The sequence below is a fragment of the Phytophthora parasitica genome (assembly GCF_000247585.1).
Source record: "Phytophthora parasitica INRA-310 unplaced genomic scaffold supercont2.83, whole genome shotgun sequence".
NCBI lineage: Eukaryota > Oomycota > Peronosporomycetes > Peronosporales > Peronosporaceae > Phytophthora > Phytophthora nicotianae.
Window position 1 is genome coordinate 46,836 of NW_008649069.1, and position 15,090 is coordinate 61,925.

Consider the following 15,090-nt stretch of genomic DNA (forward strand, 5'->3'; position numbering starts at 1 on the left):
TGACATCGTTCTTGGTCTTAACGAGGCAGCTTCGGTGGAAGTAAAATGAGACGAAATTGAACCTCACCCGACGACTACCTAGTAGAGTGTAGATGAACTCATAGCGATCGCGTTTTGCTTGGTGGATTCACTAGGAGCGAAGGAAGGTAACATGTCATGCTGTTGCATGATGCTAAAAGGTTGACGCCGACAATGAAGGTAGTTGCAAGAATTGAGCAAATGCGGTGATTTTATTTATTGCATACAAGAGAAGCAGCATTAACTCTTCAGCAGTGCATGTAGGCCATCGATTGCTTGGAGATATATCTCGCCTTCGCTGGCTGAGACTGCAGTTCGCGTTGCTTCTGCTCCTTTATGATGGTTGTTGCGGGATCGTTGGCCTTGACGAGCATGATGGAAGCAGCTTGGCCTTGGGTGGACGACTGATTCGACTCCATCCGAGATGTGCTGTCGAGATGTAGTGTGGCTTGGAGCGCGGAAGAAATAATGAGGTGAGGTGAATCTAGCGACTGTACTGGTCAGGGCTGCGCGCTGTACTTCCAACTGACTAGCTATGGCCTCCTGACAGTAGCGAGTGGTTGACCACACTTCTCGTCATGCTTTTCTTGTGTGGTATTGTTTCGTTGAAGCTGTACAGAGTGAAGGTCGCAAAGATCAGCCAGTGGCTACATTGAAGCTACAGAATGAAGGTCTCTCACGTGTTTACAGTGTGAAAGCGCCGGTTATGGCCGTGATTAGATGAGGTCTTCTGAACACTGCGTTGTGCCATATCCCAAGGCAAGCTGCCAAGTGCTCCTGGGGCATGATCTGCACGAAGTTTTCTCGTGCGCGGATGTACATGCAGACACTTTTGCTTTCTTGCTCCCAGACACAAGTGGATCCATTTCCAGTGACGAGCTTCTGTGTTAATATTTGTATTGAAATATAGGTATGCAATTGCATTTGTCTGGCTACGTCGATGAAATCAAATCAGCTACCTGTCCAAGCTTCATCAATGCAAGCTGTTAAAGCCAACAACGCCATCACCAAGGAGAAAGAGCTGTTGCGGCAATCTCCGCCACCCAAGCCGACGAAAAAGCACTTCATTTCCAAACACTCCATGGCCTTCATGCGCTGTTGAATGGCTTAAACACCCACGAGCATCCAGACAAATGCAATTGCATACCTACATTTTCAAAACAAATATTAAACACAGAAGCTCGTCACTGTATCTGTCCACCGTCCGATATGTCGCTTCTATCGTCGGACGCCGGCTCAGTTGTTAAGTATGTACAATACCCTACCCCTTATCTGGACATTCTTGGAATCCCTTCCTTCTCCTTTTCTCACAACAACAAACAAGCAAAAGAGTAACGATGGCATCGCAGCAAGTGGCGCTCAAGGTCGCCTTCAATGGGGACATCCACCGCACACGCGTGGATCTACGCGGCTTCTCGCTGGCTGAGCTGAAGCAGCTCATGGCGCAGACCTTCCGCCTGCCTGTGGGGGACTTCGTCGTGCAGTATCGTGATCCCGAAGGCGACTGCGTCAATGTGACAACGGACGCCGAGTTCCAGGAGGCCCTGCGCGTCTTCCTGAGCTCCGCTGAGCCTGTGCAGTCGCTCAAATTCTCGGCTGCCACGCGACGCCAGACGGAGTTCCAGGACCAGGTGGCGGACCCCCTCGTCAAGTCCGTGGAGCACCTTATGCAGGCGCTCGCCGTCACGCTCGAGCAGCTCAAGCGCGACTCGAACTTCGCCTCGAGTGCCGCCCCCAACATGAGCGTGACACTGGATCAGGCGGCTAGGGACAGCGCCGACTCGCCCAAGACGGCAGCCACTGGCTTCTCCAGTTTCGCCCAGGGCCTCGTGGGCCAGATTAACCGTCTCATTCCAGAGAAGAAGGCCGGAGAGGCCACGGCGGCACCCGTCGCCGCACCCGTGTCTGCGCCTGAGCCGGATCAGAAACCGTCGACACAGCAGCCGCTAGTGGTCACCCCGCCGCCCGCCCCAGTGGAGGGGGCCCCTCCTGCTCAGGAGACGGAGGAAACGCCGTCTATCGCGTCGTCTGTGGCCTTCTCCGAGGCCGAAGTCAAGTGGGCCGAGCAGCTCTCCATTGTCAGTGGCATCTTCCCGAACGTCAGCCCAGCACGCGTCATTGATATTCTGGAAAAGAGCGACGGCAACCTCAACGTGGTGCTCAACGTGCTAACGGAGGAGAACTAAGCAACCAAATGAGGACGACGGGAGCTCAGCACCGCAATCGTTTGGGAGCTGCTTCGAAGAGGGAATAATACCAGGGGTCGATGACTCAAGTGGAAGGCGGGCGACACTGCAAAAGGACAAGCAGCAAGCGGCAACGGCGTGGATCAGCGGACAGTTTTTCCAGCTCGTAGCATCAAATGCATTTCAATGAATTTCATTTTTATTCAAACTCACGTTTGCCATGCAACACAAAAAAGGTATCGTCACTTCGTGATTTTTAGCAACTTTCTAGAAGGGCAACACTTGAAGTTTGTATTGGCATTTTGCACGAAATTGTTGCTTTTGGCGACAAAACAATTTCCGAAGCCAAGAAGAAGGCGATCCGACCCTCCAGTCCCAAATCTCAAAACCTTTTTGCCATGGGGAAAACGCCCGAGCGCCGAGTGTTCACGTCCGCATCGTCCAGCGGCGCGCTGCGCTATCGTCGCAAGGCCCCAGCGCCCGCCGACAACCAGCAGCCGGAGCAGCAGCCAGAGGACATCAAGCAGCATCCAGCAGACATCAAACAGCAGCTAGCGGAGCCCAAGGAGCAGCAACAGCAAAAGCAGGAGCAATCTGAGCCTCAGCCACATCGTAGCAACAATAGTAACAATCGCAACAGAAGCAGCAGGTCGCCACCCGCCCGCCGCTTCCGTCCCAAGCCCCGTCAGCCCAAACAGCAGCAGCCCGCGCTGCTCAAGCAGCTACTGTGGAAGGCCAAGGCCGTTCAGCCCGCGCCCCCACTGCTGACACTGACGAAACAACAACAAAGAAGTCGCAACCAGGAGGAAGAAGATGATGACGAAGACGAAGAAGTGGCCTTTGCCAGGGAGCAGCGTCAGGCTCGTAAGCTACTGGCGAGCGAAGCCGAGGCGTTGGCCGCCAAGAATAAGGCGGTGGTAGTAGCTGCGCTGCCGTCGTCCGAGTCGTTCGTGGCCGAGTCTTCCAGCCAGGAAACACAGAGCGGATCGGAGGACGAGGCTGTGTTCCTGCCCTATAGCGACCTACTACCAAGTGTACAGGCGTCGCCTGAGTGGCAGGTCTTCAAGGAACAGGAGGACGCTGAGGAGACGGACGGGGAGGAGGATGCCAGTCCTGTAATGCCGTCGAGAACGGCGGAGACACCAGTGGAGAAGCTACAAAAGCAGCCAGAACAGGACGAACTAGAGAAGACAGCGGTGATCCGTCGGAAACGGCAGAGATCTAAGCTGAAACTGAAACAGAAGCGCGCAGCCGCCAAAGAGCAGAAGCGGTTCCAAGACCAACAGATACAGGTGCACAAGGATGAGAACGAACGAGTGTGTCCTGCAGAGGAAGATGCAGGATCTACGCAGGACGACGACAGTAATATTTTCCACCCGCCCACGAATCTAGCGAGCGAGATGGACGCTGGAGTGTGTCGTGCTGTGCTCTCACAGTTAAATGAAGTAGTGCCGTATATCGTAGTGGGCGACGTAGCGTGTCCAATGGTGCCTTCGGACGAGAAGCCTTCTGTGAGTGCTGACGAAGCAGAAAAAGAGGAACCAGAGGAAACGGTAGTGGACTTCCGCCAGCACGTGATCGCCATGCTAGATCGTTCCAAGGAGACACAGATCCAGTATCGAGAGAGCTTCGTGGTGGAAAACTCGGGATTTGATGCAGCTTCGAGCTATGATTTCCTCAAGAGCCGTACGTAAACCCCACCTTACAATGCCCTGACTATTGATCGCTAACTTGAGTGTTATGTACATCGTTGCTACAGGTTTTTACGAGATTCAGAGAAGTACTGGCATTGTGTACTACTAACGGATTCCTCTCGTCTCGAGCTGGACGAAGTTACATCCAAAACAATAACAAAACTGCCTTTTGCCAGTCGATGAACCATGATTTGGTCGCTTGCAAGCTCATAATTACTTGTCTCTACTAATACTACGTCCTACGTTTTCAAAAAGCTACTTGCTACGTAAATTTACCCACTAGATGGATGCAGATAATGCCCGAGGGGTACTGGAGGCATCATACGGACCCGCAGGCTCTGACTCGACTGCCCGATCGTATCGATACGCTCCAGTGCGGTCCATTGGCGGCGGAGGCTCACGCGGAGTCAACTGTTCGAGGGGGTTGGCCCGCTTCGGTCGTAGATAGAAAACTCCAAACAGCAACGCCACTGCCGCCACACTTCCCACGATAATAAAAGTTATAGTGTTAGAGCCCAGCGCACTGTCTCCACCACTGTCTCCACCGCTTGTCGGAGACAGACTGCCGTCCGCCGATAGAGGATTAGCGCCGTTGCTACTGTCGTCGCTGATGGGCGATAGCTGCAACACGCCGCTCGATGAGGCGGAATCTGTTGGCAACGGAGTGAGACTGTCAATCTCCAGAGACCCAGACGAAGATGACGATGAGGAAGATGACGAACGCATTGATGTCGAACTGGAATCTTCAGATGCCTCCGAGTTTGAGGCGTCGTTGCTGCCTCTGGAGTTGTCGAGACTGTTAGTCGAATTGGTGCTGACCGTTGATCCTGAACTGCTGCGACCGAAACTCCCAGAAGCGGACCTTGATAACAATAGCTCAGTCTCTGAAGATGACAATGATGACGATCTGCTGTTGTTACGGCCTGCGGCTGTCACCACATCGCTAGAGCTTGAACTCGATGGCTCCGATCCGGACGATGCATCAACCGATCCACTCGCGCCAGCAGAAAACCCTGCTGACAGGCTCGCGGCAGAGCCAGAAGATGAATCCATTGCTGGCGAAGAGCTAGAGGTGGATCCTGTTGATCCCTCAGATGCAGACCCGGAGTCCGACGTGCTAGCTGATGAAACACCTGAAGATGATCCTGCGCCATCCGAACCAGACGAAGACCCTGACAAAGCCGGCGTTGTTGTCGGCGCTGTATCACTTGATGCAGAGTCTGACGGGGGCATCGCTGTTACAGGCGGTGGACTTATTGGGGTAGACGTTGGCGTCTCTGTTGGAGTCGGGGACGCACTGCCCGAGTCAGACCCTGGTTCTGATGAAGGCATCGCCGTAACCGGAGGCGGACTGGTTGGACTTGGACTTGGTGCCGGTGTTGGCGATGGAGATGCACTGCTAGAGCCAGAACTCGAGCTGGAATCTGATGATGGTATCGCTGTGACAGGGGTTGGGCTTGTTGGGTCCAAAGACCCATTAGACGACTCTGACGAAGACACAGGAGCTTGCGTCGTCGCTACTGGAGATTGAGTCGTAGCACTTGGCGCTGAAGTCGGGATTGCTGTTGTCGAAGCTGGAATATTTGTTGGTACTGGAGTCTCGGTGACAGGTTCTGTTATACCTGGTGTCACCGTCGTCGTGGCCGGCGTTTCTGTCGTTGGAGTCGCTGTTGTAGCTACGGGGACTGCATCTGTAGCAGTGGGAGTCGCTGTTGTCACTACTGGGGCATCGGTCGCAGCTGGAGTATTCGTGATTGGAGGCGTCGTTATTGCTGGGGCATCAGTTTCTGTGTCCGTAGTGGCTGGTGTTTCCGTTGACGGGGTTGGCGTTGTCGCTGCTGGAGCGTCTGTAGTGGTTGGTGCCACCACTGGAGAATCAGTCACTGGAGAGGCTGTGGTGGCTGGGGGAATGGCAGTCGTCGCTACTGGAGGTGCGGTGCCAGTTGGAGTAGGAGTTACAGTCACAGGCGTTTCTGTCGTAGCGACTGGACCTGTTGTCGTCGCTGCTGGGGTTTCTGTCGTCGCGATAGGGGCCAGTGTAGATGCCGGGGGCTCTGTAGCTACTGGAGACAGCGTCGTTGTACCAACTGGAGCTTCTGTCACCGGAATTTCGGTAGTAGCAACCGGGATTTGTGTTGTTGCTACAGGAGTTTCAGTAGTTACTACAGGAACCGGTGTCGTCGGTACTGGGGCTTCCGTCGTCGATATCGGAGCTTCTGTTACAGGAGTTTCAGTCGTTGCAACAAGAGTGGAGGTTGTCGACACTGGAGCCTCAGTTGGAGATACCGGGGCTTGCGTACTAACTACTGGAGATTCAATAGCAGCAATCGGGGCTTCTGTCGTCACAACCGGAGCTTGTATTGTAGCCACAGGAATTTTGGTCGTAGACACTGGGGTTTCTGTTACCGGAGCTTCAGTAATCGGGGTCGATGTCGGAGGAGCTGAAGCATCTGTCATTGGTACGGGAGCTTGAGTCGTTGCTACAGGCGCCTCGGTTGTCAATGCTGGAGCTTCGGTCGTAGATACTGGGGCTGGCGTTGTAGCAACAGGAGCCTCCGTCGTTGGTACCGGGGTTCCTGTCACTGAAACTTCAGTAGTAGCAATCGGAGCTGGCGTCGTCGCCACTGGGGCTTCTGTCGTCGAAACCGGGGTTTCAGTTGTAGCCACAGGGGCTTGATTCGTCGATCCCGGGGCTTCTGTCGATGGAGTTTCAGTAGAAGCAATTGGGGCAGATGTCGTCGCTACTGGAGCTTTTGTCGTAGACACCGGAGTTTGCGTTGTAGCCACAGGGGCCGTCGAAACTGGAGCTTGTGTCGTCGCTACAGGCGCCTCGGTTGTCAATGCTGGAGCCTCGGTTGTAGACACTGGGGCTGGCAGTGTAGCTACCGGAGCCTCAGTCGTCGATACCGGCGCTTCTGTCACTGAAGCTTCAGTAGTAGCAACCGGGGCAGATGTCGTCGCCACTGGGACTTCTGTCGTAGACACCGGCGCTTGCGTTGTAGCTACCGGAGTAGGTGTCGTCGCTATTGGGGCATATGTTGCTGGAGCTCCAGTAGTCGCAACAGGAGTTGAGGTTGTCGATGTTGGGGCTACAGTGGTAGATACTGGAGCTGGCGTAATCGCTAAAGGAGCCTCAGTCGTCGATACAGGGGCTTCTGTCACTGGAACTTCAGTGGTAGCAACAGGAGTTGGAGTTGTTGATGCTGGAGCTTCAGTAGTGGCCACAGGGGATTGCGTTGTCGCTACAGGACTCGCCGTAGTAGTTACCTGCGCTGTCGTCGTCGCTACAGGCGCCTGTGTCGCCTCTACTGGAGCTTCAGTCGTTGGCGTCTCCTGTGTCGGTACTTCTGGTGATACTGAGATCGTAAAGATAACCTCACTCGTCACTAAGTCCTGCAGCGTCCTGCTCCTCGCTCTCCTGCGTCCAACACCAGTAGATTCCCGATCACGCGACGATAGACACGCTGTGTGTGATCCCACAAGTACGCAGCCCAATGCCCCGCTGTCACTGTCTATTACAGCGCAGCAGCTGTCCCCTGTCAATACGCCGTCCCCAAATACGTCGCGCTGACCTGCTCGAGGACACGCGAGCGGCTCGTTGCCCGCACTGTTCAAAAATCCCTCACATGGGTGCTGGGGCACGCAGAACGTGCCGTGTACACCCACGATCCGCACAGGCCGCTCCCCGCGTCCATCACAGACAGAAGAGAGGACCCGAAGGCTATTCACGCTCTGTGAAGTGGCCACTAGCGCCGCACACAGGACGGCGGCCGTCCTCATGAGCTGCGTCGTCGTCTGTCGGGGGAAAATCTGCTGTGGAGGACGTCGTTAGTGCTGATATGTCGCCGGCGCTGATCGGACCAAGTCACGGACAGCACCCACTTCACTCCGAGGCGCGTAACGGACTCAGGACGGACGTGCGTACCTGTGTGTACTGCTGCGTTCAGAGCTGCGGTGGTGCCTGGTGCTAAGAGAGTGTGTGTGTTTGTTGTGTTGTACCCCTCCTGCGGGGTCGAGCTAGAGAGCGCCTGAGGGCCTCTACCTGCTGGTGGCCGCCGCGGATCTGACCACACGCTGGCCCAGCTACACACGCTATGGACAAGTCTGCTGGTGTGCCTGCTGTTCGGCGCCGCGGCTGTGGCTTTCGGCGGCACGATAAAGAGTGAGTGCCGGTTGGTTGATTCAATTCTCGAAGTGGCACGAACCCATTGATATCGCATCTCATTTGTGGGTTTTACACAATAAAAAAGCCACGACTTGGTGTGTTGGCAATGTCAGTTCTTCAGGTAGCGAATGTGGAGACAATCAAGGACGGCACCACCATCACCAGCACAACAGTTGATATGTGCTAGGGACATAATATGTATATTATACCCGACCGATATCTTATCAACCTTATGTAGTGGCGGTGATAGCAGTGCATTTCATGGTGATGACTTTGCTGCTTGCTGGATTCTGGCTTCCACAAAAAATATGTAGCTTCCAGAAGCATCTTTGCCAGATTTGCAAGGCGTTGAGTCAACGCTTGCTTCGTCGCCTAATATCAATGAACGTTCTGCATGGCAGTCGCTGCCGAGATTATGTCGCAATGGTTAGTTCATTGTGGTAAAGATCCGGTCAAAGTACAGGGCCAACTGTTGCTATCTGTTTTCCATCGTGCAATTACAGCACCAACAACATTCATCGGCGACAGTACTGGTAACGGCTCTGAAAGTGAAAGGGATCCTTTGACGTGATCGACAGACGAGTGGAGGACAGACTGGGGACAGCCCAAAACGAAAAGGAAAGCCATATCTCGGCGTCAAATGTTTCCAACCGTTGTCGGGTTAACTTGACGAGATCAAGTCGAAAGGCTCACGTTGAAGTTACAGTGTCACAATCTTCAAGAATGAATCTTGCACTACAGTTATAAATCTCTTCCGACAGTTATAAATCTCTTCCGACTAATGCTCGCGTCCGGGGCGAGGCAGCCCCATGATCTCGTGCAGCTCCTCCACCAGGAGTCCGTAAATGGCGTGATGCCTCGCAGCCACCGGGTCGATCGGCTGTTGCTGCTGCGGCGCCCGGCGGGACGATTGACGCGTACGAATGCTGTCGAGCTGCGATGTTGTCGCCGCCAATGATCGATGGAGCCCTTCGACCTGTTGCCTGAGTGCCAGCAGTTCCGCTTGGCTTTCACTGCGCTCTCCTACGCCAAAACCCTCGCGCTCGAGCTCCTGAGACTCGCGCAGCTCTGGGTTCTCTTCATCGCCCAGCATCGTCGAGTTGGACAAGGTAGACACAAATGACATGTTAGAGGTACTCGCGCTGAGGTGAGATTTTTCGCCGGCGTCCTGACGCACGCGGCTACTAGTTCGCGTACGCCATTGACGACTCAGCGTCTCTGGACAAAGTAACGTGAATTGCTCACTGTTGATGAAGTCAACGTCCATGAAGCCCTCGGTATCGCTGCTCCTCGTCCGCCGTCTTCTGTCATGTACTGCGCCTTCCGACTCTAGCAAAGTGAGAGCAGATCTGGGTGCACCAGGCTCAATGAAGTTGCGGCTGAAGCTGTTAGCTTCGCTGAATTGCCGGTAAGACGTCGTTAGTGTTGACAGATCGGCTTTCATTCCTCGAATGCGCTCGAGCAGATCATCAGCTGGTTCCAGGCTGCTGCTTGTCGACTGTGGTGAGCTGATAGTAGGCTGGCTGCTTCTTCTTCCTTGACTCGGTGTGCGCTGACGGTGATCTACGTCGTCCTGGTTGGACAGATCAATGGAGACTAAACTGCCAAAGGAGTCGAACTCACTCAGAGAATAGCTACTAGAGTTTCTCGACGACACGTCCAAGTGGTCATCTTCAAAGTCATACAATCTGATAGCCCCCTCCGCATAGCCCGCACGTGTCAGTCGTGCAGACATTTGCGAGTCGCTCGAGATTGAGAACGTGCTGCTTCCAGATGACAGCGACTTTGGTCGAGTGTGGATCTCTGTTGTGTTGTTGGCAGTTAAAGTGTTTTCCCTCATGGAGTTTGTCGACGATGGAGACGACAACGACGATCCAGTGTTCCGCAGGTGATACACGAAAATGTCATAGCCACCAGGGGCCTGTGACCCCGTGCGTGACTGCACGACGCAGGCTGTACAAATACGCACATTGGTTGTAGTATCGGAGTCCATGTCCACCTGACGCGCAGGGGCACAGGACGCACACACGACCTCCCCGCAGTGCCGACAGTGATGCTTGCGCCGTCTAAGCGCGAACGGCTTAACGCACACGGCACAGGCCTTACGTGCGTCATCGGCAACCCATTCAGCTCGAGGAACATGCACTAACTTGTTAAGCCGGCGGCGTTCCAGCAGCAAATCCAGTCCCCCAATTGCAGCGACACGGCGACGCATCAGTCGAGCTAAGGCCGCTGAAGTTGCCTTCCCAGAACTTGAAACACCTCCATTGGAATCGTTTGCAGCACCGAGAGCAACACCTTCTGCCATTGGCATCTGCAGAATTGAAGTGACCTGAACCACATCGGAGCGATCTGTAGGTAGGATGAGGATGCCCGTACGATGAAGATGGCCCCGTGCCAGACCAACCCCAGCTAGCGAGGGCACTTCACCTTCACGAGTGATCGACTCCTGGACACTAAAGCCAAAGAGTTCGCTGGTATCGTCACCAGAGTCACTACGGTGGATGCCCGAGTGCTCGAGGAAGCAATAGTCTGTACCAGTAGACCCTCCTGCCGGATTGAGCACCTTACCATCGTCGAAAGCCGCCCACTTAATGGTCGTAAATGCTTGAGAGTTTGATTTCGCCTTGTTCGGAGATGCGGCTGGAATCGTGTGCAAGCACACGCCGTCGACAAAACGGGGTCCGTGCAGGAAATGCATCGCACGACGGTAATCCTCTGTAACAGGGGACGCTAGCGCCTCGAGGGCCTCACTGATGGTTCCAGCCGCGAACGCCGTAGCACTCATCATTAAGCATGCTGATGCAGTTGCATGCGGTTCCTCTTCGGTTGGAGAACTGGACACGCTGCTGCTGCCTTCGATGCAATGTGCTTGCGCGTATGTCACGCCGTCCTTCTCCGTGGTTTTCTTCCAGTCCAGTGTCTTCATGGAGTTGCGAAGTATCAGAGCACTGCGTTCTCCCGCGGCCACATACCGACGTCGCTCCTCGGCTGTGAGTCTCACTTGAGGGAAGAAGTCCGTCTTGAGAGGGAACTCCATCGTTCCCTGCGATCTACAGTCTCCGACCGCAAGTTGCACAATGACCCACTGCCGCGACGGGCGAGACGTCGACCGGTGGCGCCTCTTTCTTCGAGCACAAGCGCTGCGGTGGTTTCGTTCTTTCGACATTTTTACCAGCTCTGTTCAGTTCGCCTGGACTGCAACATGGTCGAGGGTCTGTCTGCGAGGCACTGGCCACGAGTGCACGAACGTCCAGACCCCATTGCGTGCAGGCTTCAGAATGAGCTCCTCCTTGTTCGATCTTCTTTCGCGTGGGAGGATCACGCAGAACATGGGGGTGGAAGGAGAGCGCAAAATGGTCTCACACTTCGCCCCGTATAGTGCAGATTCATGAGCTCTGCAATCTTAGCATCTCTGCAGACCGTTATGTTCAGCGTTATGTGCCCTGTCACCGCGGTGGCTGTACAATGCTCGTCGGTCGTCAGGAAACGTCGGCCTACTGATCGTAGACACCTCCAATCATGTCCCCAGTGTTTTGATGCCTTGACGTTTTCCCCACGTTGCGCAGCGCTGGACTTTTGACCATTCCCTTGAGCATTTTGACACATCACGAGGCACTAAAAGTCGCCGTGCAGCTGGATTCCAACCGCTTCGCTTGGATAGATACAGGCATCGAGAAGAAGTAGACTTGGAATGTTCTTCCGCTGTTAGTAGAGACCCATGAGCTCCATAAACCCCAATGGGTTATCACCGAGAGCTCCAAGTCCAACGTGTTGGTCAATCCTAGTTGCAGTTGGTTCAGGAAGCCAGACTAACTGCTTCAACCTAGAGTTCCTTTTCTAGGTTTACCTAGATTTTGACTAGGGTTTTGTAATGTAAACTTGATTTGAGTTTGTTGTTTCCAAGGACCGCACAAAGTCTTGACCACCAATTGACCATGTTGGCACTGCGTCGCCTTGTTTTGCTGCGTCCTGGGGTGCGTCGCGCGCTGCTATCGACCGCCAGTGCCACCGATGGCAACAACTTCAAGTTCGAGTCGCTGGTGCTAGATGAGGATCAGCTGCTACCATCGCCCGTTGTGACGCAGCGCGTGCTCGAGTATCTTCAGGTGGATACCAAGGACATCGAGCGAGTCCTCTCGACGGAGGAGATGCGGCCGCTACCATACAAGACGTTATTCGCCCCGAAACTGGTGCACAAGCTCACGCCACTGGTGCGCTGGGGCTTCCAGCAGCTCGAGGGCGATTCCCAGGCGGCCGACGCCGTGTTCGCGGCGCTAGGGCCTCACGCCAACATGGCCAGGGGCGCTGTGTGGCGGCAGTATTTCCAGCGTCAATTCTTCTTATCCGGCTCCCCGGTCCGGGCTTATCTACGAGCCTACAAGAGCCACAGAGACGCCCTTGACGCTTCTAAAGCTCCGGTTACAGCGGAGGAGCAAGAACCTGATGACGACGAAGACGACGACGAGGGGGGTGGCGAGGACGACGAGCAGACAGATTCCGCCAAGAATAAGCAGGCCACACCTAGCTGGAAGAAGGAAATCTCAAGCAAGAACAAGGCGGTGGCCATTCTGGCCGAGAAGAAGGAGTGGGAGTGGGTCCCACTGCACGTGGCGGCTAGTATTGTCAAGGAGTTCTGTTTCCGCGGGCGCTTCGCCGAGGCCATTGAGGCTTACGCTTCACTGCCTTTGACAGACATGGTGCGTCGGGACGTGGTGGCAATTCTGCAGGACTATGAGCAATACCAGTCTGTTCTGTATCTCTACGAGGTGCATCGCGCAATGGGTAGTGCCGTGAAGCCGCTAGATGTCGCGCCGGAGCTCGACGCACTCAAGAAGCTGGGTCGTATGGAGGAAATGGATATGCGATTCCAGGAGCTGCCAGCCAAGGAGCAGAGTCGTGCAGACGTTCAGAAGCTTATGGACAATTGAACAAAGGCATTGTGATAGAAACTCACACAACTCTTCCTCGTTACCTCGTTATAGAAATCAAAAACGTCGGGGAATTCTACCTCCTAGACATCCGACACTATTTCACAAGTATACCGATGCTCTTACAAGACGGTGGTGTTGTGGTTGGTCGCGGTCATAAGGACCGAGTGGTCTGTGGGGCCATCGCGCATGGTGTTGAGGACGGGCGTCTTGTTGTCCATCTCGTCGAACGCCTGCTTCTTCTTCCGGATCACCACGATGGCGGCCACGGCGATCATACCCACAGCTGCACCGATGCACACAACAACATAGGCAGTGCTTCCAGAGCTGCCCTCAGAGGATTGCGTGTTGGCCTGCTGGACTGCTCCATTGTCATTGCTCGTCTGCATGACCGACGAAGGAGTGGTCTGTACACCTCCCTTCTCGTACGAAGCAGGCGCGGGGGTGACGCTAACCTGCGTGGTGGGCTTACTGCCTGGCTCATTGTCAACATCACTGCCGGACTTGTCGCCCACATCCACGCCACTGGAGCCGGAGGTCTCGTTGTGAGCACCGACCTGGCCAACAAAGTCGTTCCACTGGCTGGCACCGGCATCGTCATCATCCGTAGCAGAAACACTCGAAGCCGACGGCGCCTTAGTGGGAGGCATTGTGGGTGTTTCGGTTGGAGGAAGCGTGGGCGCTTCAGTGGGAGGAAGCGTTGGAGCTTCAGTAGGAGGAGGCGTAGGAGCTTCGGTCGGTGGTTGAGTAAGAGCTTCGGTGGGCGGTTGAGTAGGGGCCTCGGTCGGTGGCTGAGTAGGAGCCTCCGTAGGGGGCTGCGTCGGTGCTTCTGTCGGAGCTTGGGTGGGCGTGGCCGTCGTGGGTGTCGGTGCAGTGTACTGCTGCACAGTGTTCTGGGCCTCGTTTCCAACCTGGTTGACGGTCTGGTCAACCGTCTGCGTCGCACCCGAGGACCCACCTGGGCAGAACGTCACGGTGAAGTCAACCGAGCTGGGGCAGGAGTGCGTCTTAGTGTCGTCCGCCGGGTACTGGTAGGCGTCATTGCAACCATTCTCCATGCACGTGAGTGACACACAGCGACTGCCGTCCGGCTGGCTTGGCTCGATGTTCATGGCGACGTTGAAGCCGACACCACCCGTGACATCCATGCATTCCTCCAGACTACCACAGTTGCCGGGGCCCTGCTTCTCACCCGTTGGGATAATACTGATGTCGTACCAAGCAGCATTGTTGTCAGCCGAAAACTCAGCCAGCGTTGCCTGGCCGCCCGTGCCCTTGCGGTACACGTAGGCACCGCCAGGGGAGACCGTGCGCGTGCTGGAGCCGCCAGGTTGGAGCTTCTCCGTAGTCTTGGAGTCGAACACGTCGATGGATTCGGAGCAGGAGTTCACGAGGGTGACCTCAAAGGCCTGAGCCTGGGCAAATAGACCAAGGGCCACAGCCACCACGGCACTCATGGAAGAGTGCCAAACCATGTTTTTCAGGATGTACTTTTCAGTTGGAATGTAATACGCGGAGGCTGCGAAGACCTTCCGTGTGCTTCTCTCTCTGTCGGTAAAACGTAGAGTGGGGGACTAACCATCATGAGCAAACGCGCTTGAGCCTCGAGATGCGGGAAGGCAGGGTGCAATTGGTGCCTCCCCATTGTAGTGTCGGAACGGCATGATAAGTTCCTCTACAATACCAGTAGTCAAATTGAGTCAAAAATTGGACAGCAAACCATCTCCCGAGATAATCTCGGGCACAGCAAAGCCATCGAACTGCAAGATAAACGCGTTATCGTCCTTTTGTGCTGTGCGAGAGCTCTTCGAGACGGGCGTGTCCTTACAATCAGCATGCAGACTCTTCTCTCCACCGAAGAGAGTACGTAAAGGTCGAAACCTGTGGCCGTTTGCATCGTGAAGTAAAGGGATCCCTTCGGGGGGAGATACAGTACCATTATGTATATATTTTTATTTTACATACCGTTTTAAGTTTCTTACCCCTATGGAGTGCAAGCTCTGTGTGTACAGGGTCGGTGTTGGTGACTAGCAAGCACTCATTGAAAACCCCGGTGTTGTGGAGTGCCGCTGCCGCTACGCCACCCGAACCGAAAG

At 54.9% G+C, this 15,090-nt stretch overlaps 8 protein-coding genes across 10 annotated transcripts; 3 read left to right on the top strand and 5 right to left on the bottom strand.

Moving 5' to 3' along the window:
- Positions 1-209: 209 nt before the first annotated feature.
- Positions 210-610, bottom strand: PPTG_24323 (hypothetical protein). The gene has a single exon (XM_008916381.1). It carries the CDS (start codon positions 435-437, stop codon positions 267-269), a length of 171 nt encoding a protein of 56 aa, XP_008914629.1. The 5' UTR covers positions 438-610; the 3' UTR covers positions 210-266.
- A 249-nt stretch (positions 611-859) lies between these two features.
- On the top strand, positions 860-2,442 carry PPTG_18320 (hypothetical protein). Its single transcript, XM_008916382.1, has one exon. It carries the CDS (start codon positions 1,356-1,358, stop codon positions 2,202-2,204), a length of 849 nt encoding a protein of 282 aa, XP_008914630.1. The 5' UTR covers positions 860-1,355; the 3' UTR covers positions 2,205-2,442.
- Positions 2,443-2,533: 91 nt separating this feature from the next.
- PPTG_18321 (hypothetical protein) lies at positions 2,534-4,156 on the top strand. The gene is made up of 2 exons (XM_008916383.1): positions 2,534-3,890; positions 3,964-4,156. Exons 1-2 carry the CDS (start codon positions 2,603-2,605, stop codon positions 4,005-4,007), a joined length of 1,332 nt encoding a protein of 443 aa, XP_008914631.1. The 5' UTR covers positions 2,534-2,602; the 3' UTR covers positions 4,008-4,156.
- Positions 4,060-8,085, bottom strand: PPTG_18322 (hypothetical protein). 3 transcript variants are annotated; one of them, XM_008916386.1, is made up of 3 exons: positions 7,824-8,085; positions 6,728-7,708; positions 4,060-6,388 (listed from the first exon to the last, which is right to left on the bottom strand). In XM_008916386.1, the coding sequence occupies exons 2-3, from the start codon at positions 7,676-7,678 to the stop codon at positions 4,178-4,180; spliced, it is 3,162 nt and encodes a 1,053-aa protein (XP_008914634.1). In that variant the 5' UTR covers positions 7,679-7,708; positions 7,824-8,085; the 3' UTR covers positions 4,060-4,177. The 3 variants fall into 3 exon arrangements, with proteins under 3 accessions (XP_008914634.1, XP_008914633.1, XP_008914632.1); XM_008916385.1 differs by having other exon boundaries at positions 6,728-8,085; XM_008916384.1 differs by having other exon boundaries at positions 4,062-7,708.
- Positions 8,086-8,841: 756 nt separating this feature from the next.
- On the bottom strand, positions 8,842-11,232 carry PPTG_18323 (hypothetical protein; the record flags this gene model as incomplete). Its single annotated transcript, XM_008916387.1, has 1 exon — positions 8,842-11,232. One exon carries the CDS (start codon positions 11,230-11,232, stop codon positions 8,842-8,844), a length of 2,391 nt encoding a protein of 796 aa, XP_008914635.1.
- Positions 11,233-11,560: 328 nt separating this feature from the next.
- Positions 11,561-11,662, bottom strand: PPTG_24324 (hypothetical protein; the record flags this gene model as incomplete). The annotated part of the gene is made up of 1 exon (XM_008916388.1): positions 11,561-11,662. The coding sequence occupies one exon, from the start codon at positions 11,660-11,662 to the stop codon at positions 11,561-11,563; it is 102 nt and encodes a 33-aa protein (XP_008914636.1).
- A 294-nt stretch (positions 11,663-11,956) lies between these two features.
- PPTG_18324 (hypothetical protein) lies at positions 11,957-14,918 on the top strand. Its single transcript, XM_008916389.1, has one exon. It carries the CDS (start codon positions 12,002-12,004, stop codon positions 12,992-12,994), a length of 993 nt encoding a protein of 330 aa, XP_008914637.1. The 5' UTR covers positions 11,957-12,001; the 3' UTR covers positions 12,995-14,918.
- On the bottom strand, positions 12,988-14,698 carry PPTG_18325 (hypothetical protein). The gene has a single exon (XM_008916390.1). It carries the CDS (start codon positions 14,467-14,469, stop codon positions 13,117-13,119), a length of 1,353 nt encoding a protein of 450 aa, XP_008914638.1. The 5' UTR covers positions 14,470-14,698; the 3' UTR covers positions 12,988-13,116.
- Positions 14,919-15,090: the final 172 nt, after the last annotated feature.

What these genes read in the sequence shown, in the direction of transcription:
- PPTG_24323 (XM_008916381.1), bottom strand. Translation starts at nt 437, where the DNA reads ATGGAGTCGAATCAGTCGTCCACCCAAGGCCAAGCTGCTTCCATCATG.
- PPTG_18322 (XM_008916384.1), bottom strand. Translation starts at nt 7,678, where the DNA reads ATGAGGACGGCCGCCGTCCTGTGTGCGGCGCTAGTGGCCACTTCACAG.
- PPTG_18321 (XM_008916383.1), top strand. Translation starts at nt 2,603, where the DNA reads ATGGGGAAAACGCCCGAGCGCCGAGTGTTCACGTCCGCATCGTCCAGC. An exon ending in CTATGATTTCCTCAAGAGCC is followed by an intron (nt 3,891 to 3,963) that starts GTACGTAAACCC and finishes TCGTTGCTACAG; the next exon opens with GTTTTTACGAGATTCAGAGA.
- PPTG_18324 (XM_008916389.1), top strand. Translation starts at nt 12,002, where the DNA reads ATGTTGGCACTGCGTCGCCTTGTTTTGCTGCGTCCTGGGGTGCGTCGC.
- PPTG_18325 (XM_008916390.1), bottom strand. Translation starts at nt 14,469, where the DNA reads ATGGTTTGGCACTCTTCCATGAGTGCCGTGGTGGCTGTGGCCCTTGGT.
- PPTG_18320 (XM_008916382.1), top strand. Translation starts at nt 1,356, where the DNA reads ATGGCATCGCAGCAAGTGGCGCTCAAGGTCGCCTTCAATGGGGACATC.